The sequence below is a fragment of the Petaurus breviceps genome, unplaced genomic scaffold (genome assembly GCF_028583685.1).
Source record: "Petaurus breviceps papuanus isolate PSGF00001 unplaced genomic scaffold, PetGlider_PUasm1.0 99, whole genome shotgun sequence".
Lineage (NCBI taxonomy): Eukaryota > Metazoa > Chordata > Mammalia > Diprotodontia > Petauridae > Petaurus > Petaurus breviceps.
The window spans coordinates 14,214,037-14,238,851 of record NW_027187465.1 but is presented as its reverse complement, the minus strand read 5'-3'; the positions used below and the strand labels follow the sequence as shown (position 1 = coordinate 14,238,851).

At 43.3% G+C, this 24,815-nt stretch overlaps 1 protein-coding gene across 1 annotated transcript; it reads right to left on the bottom strand.

The window, feature by feature from the left end:
* Positions 1–10: 10 nt before the first annotated feature.
* WSB2 (WD repeat and SOCS box containing 2) lies at positions 11–24,684 on the bottom strand. Its single transcript, XM_069081486.1, has 9 exons — positions 24,477–24,684; positions 12,245–12,413; positions 8,278–8,522; positions 7,979–8,110; positions 5,748–5,848; positions 4,446–4,618; positions 3,629–3,739; positions 3,397–3,504; positions 11–2,654 (listed from the first exon to the last, which is right to left on the bottom strand). Exons 1-9 carry the CDS (start codon positions 24,514–24,516, stop codon positions 2,492–2,494), a joined length of 1,242 nt encoding a protein of 413 aa, XP_068937587.1. The 5' UTR covers positions 24,517–24,684; the 3' UTR covers positions 11–2,491.
* Positions 24,685–24,815: the final 131 nt, after the last annotated feature.

Below are 24,815 nucleotides of genomic sequence, written 5' to 3'. Positions count from 1 at the left end.
AAGATCATCCTGACTTTAAAAAATTTGACTTTTATTTCTCATCCTTGAATTGTAAAAGTCACAAGCAGCTTCCTAATTGTAGTGTAGAAAGGAAGGAAAAGAATTTAAAATACAACTGGTCTTTAAATTATTCCCCATGGTACCAGTGGCTGTATGAAGATCACTTGTGAACACAGGACACCTGAAATATTAGTGATTTAAATTTTAGTCTCATGGGCTCAAACTGCTGTTTCAATGACAATTTTGCTGCATTTCATATTATCTCAATAAGAAATCAGTAGATTAGATGGCTCCCTCATTGAAAAAAAGTTCTCCTATGAATCTTCCTGCTTTCCTTAAGTCAATAGTGGATGCTGACTTGAGTCCTTAATGTAAGGGTCTTAGAACTTTGGTAGCATTAACTCTTTTGATAGGTAGAAGATGGAATCAATTACCTGTCATCCAAAAGAAATTCTGTGATTCTTCAGAAGCCACAGGGGAGGGGGAAATGTCAATTCCACCTTGTACTCCCTAGTAAAAACTGTTCCAGCTTCTCACAATACATTCTTTGAAATGAGGGCTCCCCATTTTACTAAGACTACTTAAGAAGTGGTCCCCACTAACTTCCTCTTATGCCTTGTGACTGCAGCAGGGCACAAGCCTGGCTCCCAAGCCAGAAAGTGTTAAGGATGGAGATCCCTGATCTCTCTCAGCCCCTCCATGAAGCTGCAGAAGGGTCAATGCAGCTTCACAAAATACTGAAGCCTCAGGAGGTGATGGATATACTTGGGACCTTGGATGGCAGGATATAAACATTGCCCGTTTAAGATAAAGGTTTTTTTTTTTTTCCAAGATTCCCCACACAATAAAGCTGTGACTTCACTTCCCTGTCTCAGCAGTGACATTTTTCACATCATGAATCTGAAACAGAAAGGCTATCAGAGGCCTTCTCCTTTGGTAGAGGAGGAAACCAAGCCCCCAGGAGGTGAAATAAGCCCAAGGCCACATGGACTGCAGTGTCAAAGGCAGCATTTGATCCCAGGTCTCTTGACTTGAGTCTGTGCTCATTCCTCCAAACCAGGCATTAATGGTCCATCCCTCTGATGAAAGGGCTCTAAGAGTCTAGTGTAATAGTACACCAGCATTCTACCAAAGTAATGAATATAGGTAAAACGGGGGGTCTAAGGAAAAGAATGTGTCATTTCCTTAAAAAGAAATGTAAATCATACATTTTAGGTCTTGGAAAATTCTGAACCAAGGATTAGATTAGAACCAAGCTCCTTAAGGGCAGAGGTTGCTTTTTTCTTCTTTTTGTATCCACAGCACTTGGCAGAGTGCCTAGCACAGAGCAGGCCCTTAATAAATGTTTATTGATTGACTGAAGGAAAAACCTGAACCTTCAAAGAGTTGTTTTCATTTGGGAGGAAGGACTGGAAATGGAGTTAAGCAGCAAAGACTGATCTCATACATGTATTATAAAAATGCCAGTTGAAACAATGAAAAACCAGATGCCTCCATACAGCTATGAAGTTCCATGTACGGCTGTTTTGGTCACATTATGGTTTTCATCTACCATTGAGAAAAACAAAATTGTACCTTATACAACTTATGCTCAGAAAGCACAAATAAATATGTTGTTAATGGTAAACCACTGAAAAACCAGTAGCAACGACAAAAGTCATGCAATTAGAAATGCACCCTTATTGTAATCTTACACTGTTTCCTCCTTTACATGCACGCCATTATTTTAAAAGCCAGTTATAATGTCTTCATCAGTCCACACCACACCCTTTGATTTAAATAGCTTGTTCATTCAGCTAAGTTCTGATGATCACTCACACCCAAGGACCACCCCCCCAACCCCCCATTAAAGCTCTGTCCTGTTTGTCAAAGTCAAAAGCAGAGGAAAAACAATGACAAACTTGACTTTATAAATTAAAAGTATTTGCACTTGGCTAAACAAAGGCATGGTCCCTGATACTCTGAACCAAGAGCAAGAGAACAATTTAAATGTTTAGCTACCACTGCTTTTAAGGACTAAACTGAGACAAGTGTTGGGCAGAAGGCGGATTTCCCTGTGAGGGAGATTATGCTTCTTTCCTTTATCACTAAAGAGAGCTCGAGGCCCAGTTACTTTTATAAGCAAAACAACATTATTAACTGCACTTTGAATCAAGACACCAAGAGAATTAAACTGTGCTGTTAATAAGTAGACAACTTAAACGAAGGCTCTGTAGCCACGGCAATGGAACCTCTTCCTCTATTACTGAATTTTGAACATTATAGATAAAAAGGTCAATGACCAGTCCCCGGCAGGATTTTTTTCCCTGCTACAGTCTATTAGCTGCATGTTTACAATCCAAAACAATTCTGCTTCAAAGAGGAATCACAGCTTATAAACCTGTCTGGTTTTCATTTGATAACTTCAGCTCCACCTTTGCCAGAAAGGTTAATCCTGTTCTTAGGAGTGAAGAGGTCTTCTCTTTTTGGCTTTTGGGCAGAATTATGGGGCTCAGAAGGTCCTATATGTGAGAAACTCTTTCATTTTCTTGGGTATTGGCAGTGCTAAGACTTGGTAAGTTGTAAGGAAACTCCGAAGGGCTTTCCGACATAAGTGCTTTAGTGATGACAGGACCCTGGGTGCTGTCCAGAACTGGACGTGGCCATCTCTTGTCCTGAAAGGAAACAGAAACCAAGGCGCTAAGATATTTTCAAGCTTCTAAGCATGAATAACATTAACTGCATGTAAAAAAGGCAGATTCAGACTCCTATATTAGGAAACAAGCCAACGTCCAACACAAGAAGTCTACACTAGAATCTATAGGATGGAGTAATCCTCAGTAATGCATCTGCATTCCAATGACCATACATCTACCAAGACAGCAAGTCCCAAAAACCTGGGTTACTGAGTCAGCAATAATCAAGAAGAGGCCCACCAACTGAATTAATAAGTTACTTCTGGCTAGACTCTAAATCATGTGGCCTGAAGGCCACAGATTACCTACCCCTGCTCTAAATCCTAATAAGTTTCCATCTAACCTCTATGTCATGTTATGATATTGTGGCCTTTCAGTATGAGACAAACAGCTGTCTACCACCACTATCACCTATACCACTGTTAAGTCTTCTACAGGTAAAAAATAAATTAAGTAGTGTGGCACTAAAGCAAATATGACCTTATGTACTGACATCTAACTATATTTGTCTAAAATTAATTCATCAAAAGCCCAGTATCCCTCTAATGAGGCAGCTCACGACCCCTCTGATGCCTTCAAAGATGATCCTTGAGCTGCTGTAGCTCACATTCTGCTGTGGACCCCCCATTCGATAAGAAGCCCCCTCTTCCTTTCTTTCCATCATAAGCCACAGAGTTACATACTCAGTTATCCCATCTGTCCCAGTCAGAGATATACACACCCTGTGGCAATGATTCCACCATGTGGAAAGAATGTGCAGCAAAGACCATTGGTCATAGGAGCGAATGCAACTGGAGTTCTCAGTTCCAAAGCCCAGATCCTGAGCAGTCTAAATGAAAGAGAAATATGAGGTTATTACTCAGTGACTAAGTGAGATTAAACTGAAGAAGCAGAATTGAAGACATTTATGCAGACTCCCTGAGGAGTTCTCAATGACACAATCTCTCTATTACCTGTCATCTGCCACTGTAGCAAGGTATAAGCCTTCTGGAGAGAAGCGCACTGATCTCAGTGAGCTGGCATGGACATCGCGGGTATAATCCAACTGAGAGTCTAACACGTGCCTGCAGGAAAGGAAAGAGCCAGGAGGATTCGCTGTAGTTGTGACTGACCCTCCTCTTCACTTCCTCCCATCAAACAGGCAAACCCAACTGACAATCCAGAGTTGTGGGCAGAAAAAGGGCAGGCACGCCTGCCGCCCATCCTAATGGCGAAGGCACAGACCAACCCTGCCAGGCTGACGGTGTTCCACCTGGGCTAGGATATTGACATCTTGCAGAAGGACACATTTCTTTATGTAAAGTGTGTCAAAGATCCCATTTCCACTGAATGACCCTACACAACTATCTTTTACCCCAACTCTGATGGTTACGATTACATTGTGAACCATATTTATTATGTAAAATAGAAAAAAAAAAAGTCAACCTTAAGTTTTTAGGAACACCACAATCCATTTTGGAAACCATGGTTTTGGATCAGAAAACCCTACTTTGTTAGTGAGCATCTTAAAACTCTGCCATTCCCCAGTGACAATGCTGAAGCTGGGCAGGCCCGTTCAAACAGAGATGGCCAGGGAGTTCACAAGTGACATCCCAGTCATACACACACCCTGGCTGCAGAGAAGCATTCATGAAACCATCTTTTTTCCCCGAGGGTTTCTTTGGTTATCCCATCCCTTGCCTCAGACCACGAGGTTCACATACAGGCTCCAAAATGGGTCTCACATCATCTACCCCACTGGGAAGTTTTGAGCAGGGATGTGGTCCTTACTGAAGGGTCCTCAGTTTCTCTCCAGTGTAGGGATCCCACATGATGACACTGGTATCATAGGAAGCTGTGACAAGCAGTGCAGAGTCAGGGGAGAAGTCACAGGAAACCACACTGCTCTGATGCCCCTCCAGCTTTCTAATTAACGTGTAGGACCGCATACTCCAAAGAAGAACCTGGGAAAAAGAGTAGTAGTCACCTGGAGACGAGAATAGGGCGGAGCTTTCACAGAAAAGACAGAGGCTCCCCATTGCTCTCCCCTTGGCATCTGAAGCCTCAGAAGGACAGGTTAATCAAGGTAGTGGCTTTGAATCCCTGGCACCCACCATCTATCTAGTTTATGTCCTCCACCTGGAAGGGCCAAGCAGGGTTGGCCTCAGCAAACTGAACCCTGCTAAGGGTTAAGGCCCCCCCAAAGTCCTACTGATTCTGATAGCAGAAGTGGAACATAATGTTCTCACTAAGTCAAAGCCACAGGATTTTACCTCCCAAACAGAGGCACTTTTCTCCAGAGGACCTCTGGCAGCCCTGGCACCCTGCAAAGCCAAACCTGACTCTAGCTGTTCACAGCGCATGAGGGATGTATCTGCGATCAGCGTGCTGAGCTAAACCTTCAGAGTAGCCACTGAACCACAGTGGGGCTGGGGGGGTCTCCCCCTCCAGAAAAGCTGAGTGATCAGCCAACACAGCTCTGGCCTTCCCCAAGCCAGTTATGTACAGGCCACTAGACTTCATATAAATGAAGCATTAGAATGAAAACCAACTACTCCCAAAGCCAAACCCGATTTTCTTTCTGAAGGGAAGTTTCAGAGCCAAGCTGAAAGAGCACTTCATTACTTTATCACATGAAATATCCATTAAAGAGTGTTTCTGGGCCTGGAGGCTATTAGTGGACTGGAACCGCATCAAGTGAAATGGAAAAGATGGGCTCGCATCCATGTCTTCACTCTGAAGTGTAGGCCCTAAGCAAACACTTTGGAGAGCTCACTTTTAAAATGCCAAACAAAGAGCTCTCCTTTGGGGAAAGGCTCCACTTTACTCCCTTCACCTAAAAGCAAGTGCCTCCTACATGCAGGAGGAACTCTCCTTTCAGCCCTGGGGGGAGAAGTGCCAGACTCTGGCCAGAAGGCCCAGGGAAGCTATGAGGTACAGAGGCCAGCAGGCAGGCCACAAAAACCTGCAGCCCTGACTGGGTCTTTCGTGACCCCAGCTGGTCTAATGGCCAGGCCACAGAAGGGTAACTGCAGACCCCTCTTCTAGATGCCCTCAGGCAGTGGAGAACCACCCCTAACACTGGTGACTTACAGACTTTTCTCCTGCTGCAGAACACAGCATGCTGCAGTCTGGGGAGATGGAACAGCAATAAACCCACTGCACATGGCCAGACAGCACCTGGATCTGTTTGCCTGTCAGAGAAAGAGAAGCAAACAGTGATTCCGTTGTTGGGGAGACTGTGGCCGTGGCAACAGGGATATCCGGGGCTCCATGCCCTCATCACAGTCAGCCCAATCTCCACTGACCAAATGGGAGATTCTTAATGCTGTTAAATCTGGTCACACATTTAGTTAAGTCACCAGAAAACATGAAAAGTAGGCCCAATGCTTCCAGAGGGAGTCACAGAAACTTTATAGAGAGTACTTTTCATGGCCACCAATCTCTCTTCCACAAATAACTTCCAATGGCTACCCCGTTTAAGACGGTTTTTTACTCCTCACTTCGCAAAGCCCTTAACAGAGTGGTTTTTCAGTGCTCTAAAACTCAAGTTCAAATCCCCAAAACTCTTAAATGTTTCATTTTTAAACCCCCTTTTTACTATAAATAACACTGCTTTTAACTGAATTATGAAAAAAATTGTTACAAATTATGTATGGCCATAACACAATTTAACCTCCAATTTATAAGATCAAGTTATCAACTCCTCAGAAAGATGACTTAGATAAATATTTATGCAACTTCCCTCAGAAGAGTGATAATAGGAGACCATATAACCTGAAAGAATAGGAGACTGTATAACCTGAAAGAATCACTGACCTTACTACAGTTCTTCAAAGAAAAAAAATCAATTCAAGACACACCCCTTCCCCCATTGCCCAGGAGGTCCTTGACCATCCTTCCCCCCTTGCCCCTGTAGGCCTTGTGCTACCTGAAGGCACAAAGCGCCCTCTGGCCACCACACATTCCCCAAAGATCTTTCCTCACTCTGCCACCCACCACTTGGTCCAAAGTTCTGAAAGCTTTCCCACACTGTTCAGATAAAAGCCACTGCTCCCCCTCACCCTGATCCATCTGGGTTCTGGGGACAAGGCTCACACATCTCTGTTCAGAGCCTGTGTATGCCTGACCTTTGGCTAGTCACTGACCTCCCTTGGGTCTCAGTTTCCTCATTAAAAAAAAAAAAGCTGTTGAATCCAGTGATTTCTAAGCTCCCAGTCTGGTTCTCAATATCCAGGATTACACTCCCAGAATGCCACTTTATGTACTTACCCTTCTGTACCCCCTGTCTCAGAAAACTAAATTTATTCTTGACTTGTACAGAATGCCAGCCTTACCATCCATGCTGACAACACTGAGTTTTCATTCTATCCGGAGGCCTCATACGGGATCTTCATAATGTCCTTAAATAACTAAAGTTGTATCACAGTATACATATAAATAGCATTTAAATGAAAATGTACTGAAAACTCAGAACAACTCTATCATACAGACAGACAAAATCCATTATTTCCAATCCTTCTGAAACCAAAATGGCTATGACAGAAGGTGAATTGGAAGTGGGGATTATATAAACCCAACACAAAGGAAAAAAGCAATTAACTCTAAATGGCATTTACAGTCTACACCTAAACAACTGACCACCAGAATCATTCCAGTTTTAAAACTGCACAAGGCCTCCCTCCCAAGGCCAGCCCTCAGTGTCTCATTTGTCCCTCAGTTCATAACAGCTGCCTGCTCTAAATTATGAAGGGCAGTGAGTCCCACAGTGCTGAGCACAGGGCTGCCCACAGCATCAGATGGTTTTCCATCGAACCCCATTGCCTTCCCTGGTTTTGCAATAGAGGAACAGGACCCTTTCAGTGGTTCAGTGAAGAGGTCACCTGGCCGTGGGTGGGAAGCCAGAGCCTCAACTCTACCAGGAATACCTGGGGAGGGTGGGGCCTCCACTCAGCCCCCTCTCCACACAGGGCCATTCCTTCTTCCCCCACCACTACTCCTCGTGGAAAAGAAAGGGCATGCAAATAGACGTTTTATAATGTTCTTCCAACTAGGAACCAACATTGGTAGCTCCCTCTATGGAACCTTGTTCTTGGCATAATTCTCTAAAAAGATGAAACCCTTTTTCCAAAGAAAATTACACCAAATTTAAAATACACTTCAAGGAGTTTCCTGGGCTTTTGTTTTTTTAATATTTCTAATAAGAAACATAAGCCTTGGGTCTAGCACAGCCATTATTATCAAGGATCTAAAAGAGACTGAGATGCAGATAATAAATGGCCGGCATTCTCTCATAAACTTAGGCAGCTTCGTCACATCCATACCATCTTTATTTAGGTCCCAGATTCGAAGAGTTTTATCCCTTGATGCAGAAACCAAAATCAAGTTTCCACTGGGCGTGAAGCTCAGATCTCTCACCACATCCTGGTGGCCAGACAGATTCAAAAGCAGTCGCCCTAAGGACAGAAACATTTGCATTCAGTCAATTGGGTCTGTGGTGTGACTGGCAGCATTTTACTGTAAAGGGAGAGTAACCACAGGCAAACCAGCAGCCAGGGCCCCACTAGAAATGGGTAAGCCACCTGGCCTCAGCCTCAATCTCCCCCATGGGGTACCTACCTACCTGTTTGCACCTCCCAAATTTTGATCTGCCCGTCATTGAGTCCTGTTGCAAGAATAAGGCAAGAGAAATCCAGTGCTGGGGGGCAGACACGTGCCCAGAGCTTTCTACTAGGTGGTGATGGCCACGGGCTGAAGGCCAAACCCCAGACAATCTGACCACAGTCCAGCGTCTTTTCCTTTGGGCTGCCTCGCCCCTTGGGATCTGTTTTGCTGCTTCGGCTTTTAGGCTCAAACCCTCTGGGGATGCTGTAGGAAGAAGCAATTTCTTAATGATTCCTTACTTTTGACATTAAGAATTTCTAAATCAGGGGCAGCTAGGTGGTGCAGTGACTAAAAGCGCTGGCCCTGGACTCGGGAGGACCTGAGTTCGGCTCCAGCCTCAGGCACTTAATACAAAAAAAACTAGCTGTGTAACCTTGGGCAAGTTACTTAACCCCAACTGCCCTCCAAAAGGGAAAAAAAAAAAGAGAATTTCTAAATCTTTAAAGTTACAAGAGAACAGGTGGGCTAAATGACCCTTTTCATTCCTTCTGAGAGTCTCAGTGATCTCTGCTCCCCTTCATTTACCACAGGCCTGCAGGAAGGCCTGGGCCAGAGGTGGGCTACCTATGGCCTTGAGACAACATGTGGCTTTCTAGGTGCGGTGTTCTGACTGAGTCCAAGTTTCACAGAATCTTTTCATTAAGGGGATTTGTTTTGTGAAATCTGGATTCAGTCGAAGGGCTATGCTTGAGGACCTAGAGAGTCAAATGTGGCCTCAAGGCCACAGGTTCCCCACCCCTGGCCTGGTCTAAATCCAGCCGTATTACCAAGTCAGTACCTGTCCAGGCAGCATTATGGAGTTGGGAGTGTGGAAAGGAAAAATGCAGTTATCTTTTCCCAAGTAAAAGCTGGTAGAAAGAGACTCTGGGCCTGGATGTGAAGCTATTCTACTCTACAGGGAACAAGCTAGATGTGATAGAGATTATCAGAGGCAAACCTTCTTGACTTGTTCTTTATATATGAAAGTGCTTGTGTTAGACAAATCATAACAAAAAATCAAAATTAAGAATAGGTTTCTCATTTGGCTTAGCCCCAAGAAAATAAAATTCTGTCCTTGCTAATGCAGCTGATATGACAAATGTTAATTTGCCCTCTTTTTTCCACTGTGCCAATAAAGTCTAACCAGGGACATGGCCATTTAATAGCCAGTTTCACCCTAGAGTCACAGAGATCACAGAATATTCTGGAGATAAAAGGGACTTCAGAGGTCAAATGACTTGCCCAGGGTCACAATGCTAGTCAGTGACAGAACCAGAACTGGAACTCAGGCCTCCTGTTTCCCAATCCAGTATTCTGTCAACCACATCATCTCTCATAAAAGACTGTAACCAATCAAAAATACAAGCTGTATAATAAAACTGATTTCCCTAGGGTTTTAATCTAAACTTGCTGAAGTTGGTTTCAGCTGCCCTTCCTTCCTCAAGTCTAAGACCAGAGAACTTCCAAAGCTTCTCCCAACCAAGAGGAAGAGAAGCCACACCCCAAGGAAATGAGCCCTGGGGCAGAGTTGGGCTGGCCTGAGGACCGGAGCCTCAGTACTTCACACCGGTCTCACCCAAAGCTACCCTGACCGTCAGGCAGGAGCCAAGACTTGTCACTTGACTAGAAACCTTTTTCCCTCCAATTAAAGCTCCCCTGAACTTTCCCCAGTCAGAAGAGTGGGCTCTGGGGCAAAACTGACCAGGCTCAGGCATGGAGGTCAAGCCCAGGATTCCACAGAGCACTAAACTGACCATCAGGCAAGCCCAAGAATTAGTCTTAGAAACAGAATTCCACCGTCCTCCCTTCATGCTCTCCACCCTGTCCTTTTAACTCTTGCTTAGGCATGGAGAATCTAATCCACATACTGACTATTACTGTAAAGGCACCAACAGTCCACTGTCAGTAAGGGTCCACTTAGAATTCAGTTATGGACTATCAAAGTAAACATTCCCTTCCTCGGACACTACACCATGTTCTTTCATACCCATTAGGGCCAAGCCCATCCTGAGTCCCTAGCCTACTCTCCCCCTACCCTCCCTGGACCCCTCATACTAGACCTGCACCCTACACCCAGAAACTACTTTATGTAGGTTTTGTAGTTTATTTCCTATGTGCACACAGTTTCTGCCAATAGAATGTAAACACCTTGAGGGCAGGGAACGTCTCTTTGATTTGTTTTTATATCCCCAACACCTATCAAATAGTGACAAATCTAATAAATGTCAAATTGAATAATAACTTTATTTATATGGGCAGAATCAACACTAAAAAATATCAAGAAGCTTAGAGTTTAGGGTAATCTCTGTGTATACTATGATCCTTAAAATGTAAACATTTCAGAGGATCATAAGGACACACAGGTGGCAAAACTGATATAAAGCCATCTCTTCCACTGTTCATTCTACTACAATGAGGCTCAGTGCCTTCTTAGAGTTTCACGTTTAGTTATTTTAAAGCATATCCCCTATTTCTACGTAGATATTCCTTTCTTGAGGCAAAAGTCATGTTCCTGAAAACCCTCACATAAATCAAACTTTATAAACTATATAAATGTACTCAGAGAAATACTTTTCTTGGACCTCATTTTCCTCATCTGTAAAACAAGGGAAGTTAGATTATATGATCTCTGATATACCTTCCAACCCCAAAATTCTGTGATCTTGCTATTTAAAGAATCATATGGTGCTAGGGCAGCTAGGTGGCACAGTGAATAGAGCACTGGCCCTGGAGTCAGAAGGACCTCAGACACTTAACACTTACTAGCCGTGTGACTGTGGGCAAGTCACTTAACCCCAATTGCTTTTCCCTCTAAAAAGAAAAAAAAAATCATATGGTGAATTATTCTATAAAGTAATTACTAATTTGCTGAACTAACTTTTTATCTGTCGAGGTTTTCACCCATCATCTGTGTTCAAAGAGCATATACTTGTGGCTATGTTCTTCCAAGGAGATTACAATCCATTTCCATTTGCCCTCATTTAGCTTCAAGTCTTTCTTACAGAAAGAGACTAACATTTCCATTTGCAGAACTTAGGTGGCTTGCCCACAGATATATAGCTAAGAAATGAGAAGAGCCCAATTCTCTCAAATCTTAGTTTCCTATTTTCCCCTCTAATCTAGACCTAGCAGTAAGTGGTTAGTTTTGAGAGGGACAGGAACAGAAGCAAGAAACTTTCTTTGGAAATAAGTTTTATGGAAACAAAAGTTTCTAAAGTTCCATGTGTAAAAGCCACACAAATGGCAGACTCTCAGGATCATGACTACTCTAGAGAGTCACCCTGGGCAAAGTCAGTGACCCAGAGGGGCATTTGGCCTAGGAAGCATCTATGAAATTCAACTATAGAACCTACTTATTCCATAAACAGGTTATTAGCAAACTTTTGAGTTCCTGGTTTCTGAATTTGGCCAACATTAAAAATGTTAGTATTGTAACATGGTACAACAATACACTGAAAAATGCTGGATCTGAAGCTGAGTTCAAATACCAATTCAATGCACCTGAGTTCATATACCATCCCTCTGACTTCCTAGCTGTTTGGTCTTAAGTCCCTGGAACTCAGTTTCCTCTGTCAATAATAAGATAAGGGAACTCCCTCATCAGGAAGACTTCTGAGTTCCCACCCAAGTCTAAAGCCAGGACCTACAAGAACAGCTTCATGTAATTATCATCAAAAGCTGATTAATTATACCTAAGGATACCATGTAAACAATAGGTATGTAATGAGTGTTTGTGCAAATGCTGATGTGGAATATTAATTGTCCCTCCCCATCACTTTTCCTTTTTGAACCATTGTTTAGCTCCCCTACTCTTCCACAGTGAGTACATATGAAAGGATTCATTTTTAAAGGTTTAAAGAGGACATATGTTCACAAATCATCAAAATCAACCACTCCAGTATTTTGAGAAGCCCTTCCCTTTTAGGAGACAATGGGATACTACTTACAACTGTTCCTCTAGGGGCCATGGAATGAGCTTGACAATACAGTGTCCTTGAGACCAGGCAAACCAGGAACCATCAGGGGAAAAGGCAACACTCCAGGTCTCACAGCTGGATTTCCAATCAAATTGGTGCGGGCGCCCTGGCTTCAGCTCAGCCAGCAAGAGAGGAACCTCTGGGGAAGAAAATAGCATCATGACTGAAACACTCTCACTTCTAACCAAAGCTGTATTTGAACCTGGAGCTCCAAAGAACACATTCTCACTAACTAAACTAGCTCAGAAATTCTATAAATATCCTGCTTCCTTCATGGGCTCTTCTATTTCAATGTCCCAGAGCAATAAACAGAAGCCATAGGTCACATTCCATCCCAATTACTCAAGCTCTGGGCAGTGCAGACTACCAGTTAGCCATGACTTAACCTTTGTACGTGATACCTCTGTGTATGTGGCTATTACAAATCATGGCCAAACGATTTGATTTTTTTTCCTATGAATGCCGAGAAGAGGAAAACAGCAGAGGCAAAACAAGAAGCATTAGAATGTTAAGCATGTTACAGATTTCAAGACCTTGGGAAAACATACAGAAAGACCTTCTCATACCATTATTCCAATCACAGGCCTGAAGAGAACCAGAGACCTGGGACTTTTCTAATCAATAAAAAAGCACAAAGATGTAGAGGAAAGAAATAAGTGAGCCTCGAGTTCCTATAGTGCCTGTGCTTCTTCAGCACTCCTGGAGTTCACAGCAGGTTAAAGGCAGCCAATACTCATGAGTACGTCCTCTCCTACTATGCATTCTAAACCACTCCTACAAGTGACCACAGGACTGCAGAAGCAAAAGCTGAACCCCCTCATTTAGAAGATGAACCCCACGGATCTGAATGTCAGTTGGGCAGCAGCTACTCCTAGGCAGAATATAAGCCGGCCATACACCATGGAGGTCCACAATACTATCGCTGTCCTAGGTGGTTACAATAAAAGGCAAAGCATCCAGAATGAGGGAAGGAAGAGTTCTAGAATGTTTCTGGCCCTGTTAAGGCCACTTCTGAAATGTGTCCAGCCCAATTCTAGACATCATATTTTAGGAAACAGGTGGACAAGTTGGAACTTCTACAGATGACAACTACAATGGTTAGAGGTCTTAAGGACATGCCAAATGAGAACTGTGATATGTGGTAGTTCTCAGCTGGAGGCGACTGGGAAGAAACAACAGTTTCAAGAGTCTGAAGGATTATTATGTCAGAAAAGGAAGTAGCCTTATTCTGCTTAGTCTCAGGTACAGAACCAGGATCAAAAGGGAAAGGTGCCAAGACAAAGATTGAGGATGATTAAGAAGCATTTCTTAACAATGAAAACTCTAAGGGCAGCTAGGTGGCGCAGTGAATAGAGCACCAGCCCTGGAGTCAGGAGGACATGGGCTCAGACACTTAACACAAAAACTAGCCATGTGACCTTGGGGTAAACCCCAATTACCCTCCAAAAAAAAAAAAAACCAATGAAAACTCTGCCAAGTGGAATGGGCTGTCTTTTTAGAAGTTGAGTTTGCTCTCACTGGAGGTTTTATAATAGCTGGCAATCACAGAGCACCAAGATTTACATGGTATTTCATTTGATCCTCACAACAAACCTATAAGACAACTACTGCTTCCATTTTACAGATAAGGAAACTAAGGCTGAGAGAGGGCCTCTGCCCAGAATCACAGAGCTAGTAAAAGTCTGGGGCTCATATGAACTCAGGTCTTCCAGATGCCATATCCTTACTACCAAGCTTCTGCTTCCAGTAGAATGGGGATGATGAAGAAGGGCTTCTTGGTCAGGTCTGGCCCGGACTAAAGGGTCTCCAAGGTTCCTTCTAGCTCAGAGTCTGCTCTGGAAACATAGGCTCCCAAATTTAAAATTCAGCCTGCTTCTCATACTTGTACTACAATCCATGCATTTAATGTTCAACATAACCAGATGTTGATTTAATTTGGATGATAAAGGATCACTTCAGTGATTCTGAACACCCATGATTCGGTTAGCACAGGCATTCCTTCATACAGCTAAGTGATCTGTGGAAAAAGCACTGAACTCACAGTAGCAAGACATAGGTTCACAGCCCGGCTCTGCTACATAAGACCTATACCTCCCTGAGAAAGTACATTCTCCCTAAGCCTTGGTTTCTTGGGTTCCTCCAAGTAGGTAGATCTCCTACAAAGATGATTTTAATGAATGGCCACAGTCAAAAAAATTCATCACCCAGCACCTAACATTCTCATGATGGGACTGAACAAGGCTGACACACAGGTGACAAAATCTGTCACAAGCCAAAACTTGAAGCCTCTCAAGGTTGGAGAGCCTCCCAGAGTCCACTGACAGAAACATTTAAAAAGGGAATGGGCCAGGATGTAGCAGAAAAAGGAGAAGAGGTGGGGTCCGAAGGTCTTCGTCTGAGTCACAGCTCTCTTCCCACTGAACATCTGCCCTACATGACGTTGGCCAAGTAAAGCCTCTCCTCACAAAATGGGGGAGGGAGCTCTAAATGTCAGGATTCATGGAACTATGGATCATGTCTCCAACTACAATAAGGTGTCAGAGCCTATACAAGATTATTAAAAAAAGAAAAAAAAACACATATGTATATATATTCACATATGTACAATTTACAAAATTCACAATTTTTGACCTATATGGCTACTTATTTATCATAAAAAAATATGCATATAAAACAGGTTATCTCTCACTTTATATAAGAGGTATATCTATAAAATTATATTGAAAGGAAATTTTTATAAATCAAATTTTTGTAGGTACTAAAGGAGATCACAATTTATAAGTAGCCTATGAATTCTTTTGCAAAGAGAATCTTTTTTTTAAAAAATAAATTCAGACTTTAATATTGATTCACTTAAAAGATACATACATTGTGTATATAGACATAGTCAAGTATGTGTCACATCTGAATTTATATTTTCATTTTACATCTTTATATGCAAAATAACTCTTATAGATAGAAACAAATGAAAGGAGAATAAAATGAGTAATTCACTGGACAACATGTATCTCAAACATGCATATTTTGTTTAGCGTTTTTTTGGAACAATTCCTCATCTTTTCTTCAGTCTGGTCATTTGAAATGCTTCTTTCTCCAAATGATATTAAATCCACCCTTTATATAATGCCTTATTATGTACTCAATAACAGTGCGGTAGCAAACATCAACCAATCTTGGGGAGGATCTCTTTTCAATACTGACCTATTCCCTTTTCCTAGTCAACCTCCTAGAAAAAGCTATCTACACTCATCCTCTATGCTTCCTCAGTCCTCACCCTTTAACTCTTTTCAAACTGGCTTCCAACCTCATCACTCAACTCCAAAGTTAATTCTCCAAAGTTAAGAGTGATCTCTTAACTGTAAAATGTGGTTGTCTTTTTTCAGTCCTAATCTTTCTTGACCTTTACCTCTCTGCTGCATTTGACACCATTAACCAAACTCTCTCCTCTCTGAGCTTTCATAACAACCCTCTCTCCTACCCATCTAACCAGCCCTTCCCAGTCTCCTTTGTTGATTCTTCATCCATATCAAGTCTCTTAACAGTGGGTGTTCCCCTAGGCTCAGTCCCAGTCTTTATACTAGTTCTCAGGGCCAGGATCAGCCCCCAGGGAATGAGGTTTAATTATCATCTCAATGTCAATGACTGCCATATCTAAATAATCAGTCCCAGTCTCTCCCCAAGCTTCAGACTAGCAATACCAATTGTCTATTAGAAACTTCCAACTCAATGTCCAGAGACATCTAAAATACAACATGTCCATAAGAAAACCTATCTTTCCCCACTAAACTCCTCTTCCTCCAAAATTCTCTGTTTCTGCCCAAAGCACCACCACTCTTCTGGCATCCCAGGTTCATGACCTCCATGTTATCATGGACTCTTATCATTTCCTCTCCCTTACCCCATATGAACAACCAGTTGCCAAATCCTGTTGTTTCTATTTACACAATATCTCCCCCATCCAACCCATTGTTTCTACTCACAGAGCTACTACCCTTCAGACCCATGATCCAGTCTAACCCTAGTTACTGGGGAAGAAAACTGTCATATCACAGAACTTAGCAATATAGTAAGCATAACAAGAAAGCCTGGATTTGATGAAACTATTCTGGAAAAACTCGTTTCCTTGGAAAACACTGAAAACAGCATCAGTGTTAAAAATAAGCACTAGAATCTGTTTGGACAATCAGGTCAAATGAACAAATGTAAGGATGCAAGGCAAGATGAGTGAGACACAAAGTAAGTGCCCACTGAACTCTAGGACCTTAAGGAGATCAGAATGCAGACTGCTGTCAACAGTGCTAACATCTCTTGCCATACCTTTGTTTCGATTAAAAAGAAAAATGAACTAGAGTCTCTTATGCTATCTTCACAAGCTCCCAACATCTCTGCCCACAAAATCATCAGGGATAATATTATGATATTAGACACAGTAAAGGAAACAAGTTCTTATAAAGTTAGATTGACATTTTTGGAAAATCAATGGGAGTTATGAATCAGTGATTTGGAATTGTGCAAAAAAAGGGACTAAGATATCCATACCTCTGGATCCCTTTAATCCCCAGATTCCACTATAAGGCTTGTGAATCAAGAACATCATTAAAAAGATGCCCCCAGGGGCGGCCAGGTAGCACAGCGAGTAAGAGCACCAGCCCCAGTGTAGGGATGACCTGGGGGATCAAATCCAGGCTCAGACACCATCCATCCAGAAACACCTGGCCGTGTAACCTTGAGAAAACTTAACCCCAATTGCTTAAAAAAAAAAAAGATGCCCCCACAGACAAAGTATTCATAGCAGCACTTTCTGTGACAACACATGAATGTAATGAAATATGATTGTATTATAAGAAATTATGTGGGAGGTGGAGTCAAGATGGTGGAGTAGAAACAGGACTTCCACGGGGCTCCTGCTCCCACCTCCTCTAATTCATGTAAAAGGTGACTCTGAACAAACTTTAGAGCTACAGAACCCACAAAATAACACAGAGAAGCTAACCTCCCACTGCAGTCAGTGCAGTCCTCTGGGAGCTGAGCCCAGCCCCCAGGAAACCTAAGGTTTTAGCCTCAGGGCAGCCACAACCAGCCACTGGCTGGAGGGACTTCAGATCACCAGCAACTGTGGCAGTTACCAGAATTATCAACCCATAGATGCTAAGGACAAAGTGAGAGGTCAGTGCAGTGTGGACTTTGTGAACCAGGAGTTCAGGAGTGCAGTCATGCCTTAAGCCGCTGAGGCGCTGTGGCCATGTAGCCACCACCATGTGGCTGCTTCAGAGCTCCTGGTCTGCAGATTGTAGGGGGACCAAGCAACCAGTCTGAGGGGTAATCGCTCTTGCTTTAACCTGCTTGGATTTGGATTGCAGTCTAGGGTGGAAGTCCTGGGGTGCGTGACCAGTTTTCCAGAGCATGTGGAGACTCAGAGAGGGCACCCAACTAACAGCTCCAGCAGCTGAGAAAAACCCAGTGATTGGGATAAAGCTCCCCTTCCTGGTAGCAGAGTCCTATTGTGGCATAAAACTCAAAAGTCAAGTAACTGAGTGGCAACATGAGCAAGCAAAGGAAGAAAAGCAAGCAGAGCAGTCCGATATTAGACTCCTATTTTGGGGACAAAAAGGATCAAAGCATGAAACAGGAGGAAGGCATCGAAGTCAGAACTCCTGCACCAAAAGCTTCCAAGAAAAGTACGAGCTGGATACAGGCCATAGAGGACCTTAAGAAGGATTTTGAAAACCAAAAAAGAGAAGTGGAAGAAAAATTGGGAAGAAAAATGAGAATGATGCAAGAAAATTATAAAATGAGAGTCAACAACTTGACTGAAGAAAATAACACCTTAAAAAAATTGACTAATTCAAATGGCAAAAGAGGCTCAAAAAGTCAATGAAGAGAAGAATGCCTTAAAAAGTAGAATTTGCCAGATGGAAAAAGAATCTCAAAAGCTCACTGAAGAGAATCATTGCTTCAGAATAAGATTGGAGCAAATGGAATCTAGTGAATTTATGAGAAATCAAGATACTATTAAACAGATCCAAACAAATGAAAAAATAGAAGGCAATATGAAATATCTCATGGGAAAAACCACTGACCTGGAAAATAGATCCAGGAGAGATAATTTAAAAATTATTGGACTACCTGAAAGCCATGATCAAAAAAAGAAACTAGAAATTATCCTCCAAGAAATTCTCAAGGAAAATTGCCCTGATGTTTTAGAACCAGAGAGCAAAATAGAGGTTACAAGAATCCACTGATCACCTCCTGAAAAAGATCCCAAAAAGAAAACCCCTACGAATATTATAGCCAGGTTCCAGAGTTCCTAGATCAAGGAGAAAATATTACAAGCAGCAAGGAAGAAACAATTTGAATACTGTGGAACACAATCAGGATAACACAGGATCTGGCAGCTTCTGCACTGAGGGACAGAAGGGCTTGGAATATGATATTCTGGAGGTCAAAGGAGATGGGATTAAAACCAAGAATCACCTACCCAGCAAAACCGAGTATCATGTTTCAGGGGAAAATATGGTCATTCAGTGGAATAGAGGACTTTCAAGCATTCTTGATGAAAAAACCAGTTGAATAGAAAATTTGACATTCAGATACAAGAAGCATGAGAAGGTAAACAGGGAAAAGAAATCATAAGGAACTTATCAAAGTTGAACTACTTACATTCCTACATGGAAAAACAATAATTGTAACTTATGAAACTTTCCTCAGTATGAGAATAGTTGAAGGGAATAGAAATGTGTGTATATATATACACACATACATATATGTCTGTATAGGAGGGTAAATGGGCATATGAATACATATGTGAGTGTGTGTATGTATGTGTACAGGTATACATGGACAGAGGGTACAAGACCAGTTGAATAGGAAGGGATGATACTTAAAAGGTGAAATTAAGAGGTGAGAGAGGGATATAATCAGAGGAGATGGGGAGAGATAGAATGAGGTAAATTATCTCATATAGAAGAGGCAAGGGATGGGGCAGCCAGGTAGCACAGCGAGTAAGAGCACTGGCTCCAGTGTTGAGAAGACCTGGAGATCGAATCCCGGGCTCAGACACTTAGCACCCACCCAGAAACACCTGGCCGTGTAACCTTGAGCAAGTTACTTAACCCCAATTGCTTAGGGGCGGCCAGGTGGCTCAGTGAGTAAGAGCACCAGCTCCAGTGTCAGGATGACCAGGATCAAATCCGGGCTCAAATACTCAGCACCACACCCAGAAATAACTGGCCATGTAACCTTGAGCAAGTTACTTAACCCTGATTGCTTTAAAAAAAAAAAAACAAGAGGCAAGGGAAAACAATTGCAATGCAGGGGAAGAACAGAAAGGCAAAAGGGAATGAGTCAACCTTATTCTCAATGAATTTGGCTGAGGGAGGGAATGACATACAAACTAAATAGGGTATCTCACCCTACAGGAGAGTGGGGGGGGGAAGGGGATGAGAAGGGGGATGAAGGAAGGGCGGGCAGGCTGGGGGGAGGGAAGTTGGAAGCACCCACTTTTGAAAAGGGACAGGATCAAAGTAGAGAACAGAACAAGTAGGGGGTGGGATGGGATGGAGGGAAATATAGTCAGTCTTTCACAATATATCCACTATGGAAATGTTTGGCATAGCTACACATGTACAACCTATATTGAATTGCTTATCTTCCCAGTAAGGGTGGGTGATGAGGGAGGTAGGGAAAGAATCTGGAATTCAAAGGTTTAGAATCAAATGTTTAAAAAATATTTATTATTATTATTATTATTTTACATGTAACTGTAAAATAAGATATATAGGCACTAGGGCACTACTGGAAAGTCAGAGCAGGGTGGGGAAGATATAGGAGAGAGGAGATTGGGGGAGGGAATATTCAGTGGGATCACTGTTTTGGGGTGGTGGGTAGGGGAAAAATGGGGAGAAAATTTGTAACCCAAAATCTTGTGGAAATGAAAGATGTAAAATAAAAAATAAAAAAATAAACTACAAAAATTTTTTTAAAAAGAAATGATGTGTAGAATGAATACAGAGAAGCATAAAAGATTTACATGAACTGACTCAGTGAAGTCAGCAGAGTGTTAGAGGCAAGGAAAAAATACACACAATGACAAGCCTGTAAATGGAAAGAACCATAACAACAAAAAAAAAATCAAATCTGAATGCTGCAAAATTACCAAAGGACAAACATGGCTTCAAAGAGATATGAGAAAAGACCCTCAACTCCATTGTGGAGGTCTATAAGTTTAGCAAATTGAACATATTTTCAGGATTTTTTGATGTATTGAACAAATATGCTCTTTTCCCCCTTTATTGTCTTTTAAAATATACTTTCTTACATGAGATGGTTCCTCTCTGAGGGGCAAGGAATCTGGAGAAAATTATGGTGATTATGGCTTTTAAAAAAGTGACTTCAATAAAAATGTATTTTTAAAAAAGAGAAAGAAACTCAAGGAGAAGCTGTCAAATGCAACATCCTACCCGGCTGCATCTAACACTAAGGTCAAAGGCAAAATTAAAAAATAAAGTTTCATCAGTTAAGCATTAAATAAAACCATCAGATAACCCAGACAGGAAGGCTGGCAGAACTGCTACCACAAATTTCCCTGCATAGCTACCTCACTTTGCAAACAAAGAAAATGCCATCTACCAAATTAAAAAAGGAACAATACCCCAGGGAAAATGCCCTGATTGAAAACCAACAAATCTATCTGTAATTCCTATTTTTAATCAAACCACCCAGAAGCACGCAAGTGGTCAGAATTTTCCATCTTCCTCCCTCTAAAAACCTGAACTCTATCCAGTTCAATCCTTATTTTCATTAGAATAACAAAGTATTCTGGAACAACAAAGTCCTCACCAACTTTCAATTATTGAGTGCCTACTATTAGGCCAGGTCCAATGCTAAGCACTAAAAAGATATATAAAGCAAGCAGGATAAATAGGAAATTAACTGGAATTGAAAGGGGTTAGAGAAGGGTTCCTCTAGAAAGTGAGATTTTAGTTGGGATATAAGGCAACAGATTGGATATTTGTAGGGGAGGTGGAAAGAGTGAGAAGTGCTGGATGACACCTAGGTTTCCAGCCCAGGTGACTAAACAGTATAATTTAACAGTTCTCAGAGTATGATCCAAGAGCTCTGGGAGTCCCCAAGACACTTTACAAGGATCTGTAAAGCCAAATATATTTTCATAATAATAAGACTTTTATATTTCTAATGTGGTAAATACCAATAACCCAGATATAACCCAAACAAACAAAAGTTGTCTGGAGGGAATCTTCAATCATTTATAAGTGAAAAGGGACCTGAGAACCGATTTGTCTTTTTTCTGTATTCTCTCATCTAAACCAGTCTTTGCATGTTTCAATGAATACTCTGGGTTTATGGCCCTAACAGAATTAATTCACCCATACTTCTCTTCCCCCAAATAAGATTATCTACTTGCAAGCTCTGAGTTTCTGGACCAATCAAAAGTGTTATCAATTTATCCTAACTGCAGGAGGTATCATGACAGGTAAACGCATGGATTATCCTTTGTATATGGAAAATCTAGACTTCTCTAGAGGGATCCAAGAGCAGCAGAAAGAGCATGGGGGCACTTAGCGTCAAGATCTAAGTTGGAATCTGAGATGTTCAACTTACTGCCCACTGGAGACTTTGGCCAAGACCCTGTGGATAAAACTCATCCAACACAGCACACTGCTTTTTAATTCATCTATTGAACTATGAGGGCACTGGACTAGATGATTTTAAAAATTCCCTTCAAGTTCAAGGACTGGATGACTAAGATGCAAGACTTCCCACTCTGAGGCTATACAACCAGTCAAGAATTCACTGCCAAGTAAACCATGTACATGGGGAAACCAGGAATCATAATAAGACACAATGATCTGGCACTGTACATAATTTAATCTCATCTGATCAGCAAGTAACCAACTCTCTTAAGAGATACCCTAGATCATGAAGAAGACAAAAGGAGTGACCAAGTTCCTACATCTTTCAGTTCCTGGGAGTAATTCAAGTAAGCAGCTAACTTTCTACTTTGAACAAGTTCCAGAGGGAAGAAGGGACTTTGACATTAAGACAAAGATCGAATGAGGAACACATTCTATCTTCCTCATTTGGTTTGGAAGGAGCTTTCCCATTAACCACCACCTTCTCTTAATCAGTCTCAAGGATTTCCCTAGGGGAAGCAGTAACTGGAAAAACTGGGGGACAGAATGCAGGTGGTAGGATTATTCTGGCTCCCACCAAACCTCTGGGGGAAATCTGATCAACAGATGTGAGAAACAAGAAGCCAGATTGTTTGGTCTGGTTTTAGTATTTTGGTGGGTGGAAGGGAAGGGAGTAGTTAACAATATTAATAGAACTGCACCTCAACCCAATCAAAGCCACCAATGCAGTGGGCAGGATCTTGGGAAGAAGATATAAGCAGATGGGGTGAACAGCGCCTTGAAAGGATGTTAGAATTCAGAGTGATTTGGTGGAAATAGCCCTGCATTTGGTATGAATCCTACCTCTCTAACTTCACCTCTGGATCTCAATTTCCCCACTGGTAAAAGAGGGATAAAAATAGTAGTAGCATGTACATCATGAGGGGTACCGCCACCAGAGACACACCTCACAGGAGAACTGAGCTCAAATGAGATGAGTTATAGAAATGTCAGCTGTTAGTGATTTATTTCCCCAGTGTAAAGTTTTAGAATGAATTGAGGATCACAGATTTGGGGCTTGGAAGGGACCTTTGCAGATCATCTGGTCGAACCTCTCATATAAAGAGAATTCAAAGGACATTAGAGAATGATCTTATTAGAAGGCTGTATACTGAAAGTGAACAAGCTAATGAGAGAAGGAGTATATTCTGGGAAAGATATTAAAAGGTAAACTGGAATAGCAGGGTATAATGGAGAGAGTACAGGCTCTGAAATCAGAAGACCAACTAAAAGCCCACACATGTGACCCTAGGCAGGTCACTTCAGTCTCCTCATCTGTGAAATGAGGGGGCTGGACTAGAGGGTCTCTGAAGACCTTTCCAGCTCTAGATCTAGGCCCCTATGGATATTAGGGAAAGGGAGATACAGAATTTCCAGAGTTGGAGAGGCCCTTTGAAGACCATCCCACCAATCCACGTCAGAACAAGAATCCCATCTACAACATTCCCACCAAGTAGTCTGGACATCCAGCCTCTGACTGAACACCCAATGAGGGGAAACCTACCACCTTTCCAGGCAGCCCAGAAGTGGTTCTGGAGAGTTTTACCTGAGAGGAAGTTCTTCCCTCTACCAACAGTGGGAGGAAGGGAGGAAGGACTAACTAACTGTCTAGAAGGAAAAGTGAAACAATACTCTGGGGGATGCAGATGATGGAGACCATGAAGAGGCAGGAAGGTGTAACGGAGCTCTGGACCTACAATGGCTCTAGACAAGTGGCCAGACTTCTCTGCCTCAGGACCTCCCTAGGACTGGGACATGGCAGAAAGGGTGTCCCATGCCAAGAATAAAGAACAGAGTGCCGGGAAGGAAAAGTGCATGAGGAGGCTGGGCACAACAGTGAGGGCGGCCACTTGGGGGAACCGGGGCACAGGAAGGGGATCCCACTGAAGGCGGCTTCTGGAGCAATCCTGATGGGTCTAAGAGGCAAAGGAAGATACTGGGGAGGAAGATCCATGTGGGAGTGAGGTCACAGGGAGAGTGCCCAGCATGGAAGAGGAAGGATCTGTGGGGTGCAGAGAAGGGGACACGCACTGGGAAAGGCTCGGGAAGGACACGGGGATACCGGACCCTGGGGAGGAAGGGGGGATTCAAGGAGGTCATCTGAGCCAGCATGAAACGGGAGAAGAAGCTGAGGTCTGACCAGTGAGGAGGCTGCGGGGAGCAGCGGGGCGGGGACTGCACTGGAGACACTGGGGGTTACTGGGGTGCATTCAGCAGGACGGGGGGATATTGGGGACACTGGAGATTATTGGGGTGCATACAACAGTGCAAGGATACTGGAGATTATTAGGGTACACAGAAGACGGAGAATAGTGGGGACAAGAGGGGGTACTGGGTGTACACAACAGGGCAGTTGTGATATTGGGGTGCACACAGCAGGACAAGGAGGATGTTGGGGGCGCTGGAGGTTATCGGGGTGCACAGGCCACGGGGGAGGGGGCGGCGGGAGCCAAGGGCGGACCCGACGTGGGGGAGATGGGAGGCCCCAGGGGAAGGACGGCGCCTCTCACCTCCGGCCTCCGCGCCGCCCGCGCCGGGCCTGGCCTCCATGAGGCCGCGGGGCTGGCGCTGGGCCCGGCCGCCGCCGCTGCTCTTCCTCCGCGTCCCCCTCAGCGCGGGCGGCCCCTCATGGCGCGGCGTCCCCGGCAGGGCCCTCCGCGCCCGCCGGCTCCGCTCCCTCCCGGCCCCGCCACCCCTCCCGCCTCCGCGGGAGCGGCCATCAGCTGCTTCCCGTCACGTGGCGCGGGGCGGGCGCGAGGAGGACACCTCCTTCCGGCACCGCCTCCGGTGGGGAGGGGGAGCAGGGATGGAGTTAGTACGTAGCAGGGGAGCGAGGCCAGGGGAGGGGC

Bases quoted from the DNA above. Each gene is read 5' to 3' on its own strand.
- WSB2 (XM_069081486.1), bottom strand. From the start codon at position 24,516: ATGGAGGCCAGGCCCGGCGCGGGCGGCGCGGAGGCCGGAG. The intron at 12,414-24,476 runs GTGAGAGGCGCC...TTTCTTCCCCAG, and splicing joins GGGCGGCGCGGAGGCCGGAG to AGGTTCCTCTCTTGCTGGCT. The intron at 8,523-12,244 runs GTAAGTAGTATC...TTCTTCCTACAG, and splicing joins TGGCCCCTAGAGGAACAGTT to CATCCCCAGAGGGTTTGAGC.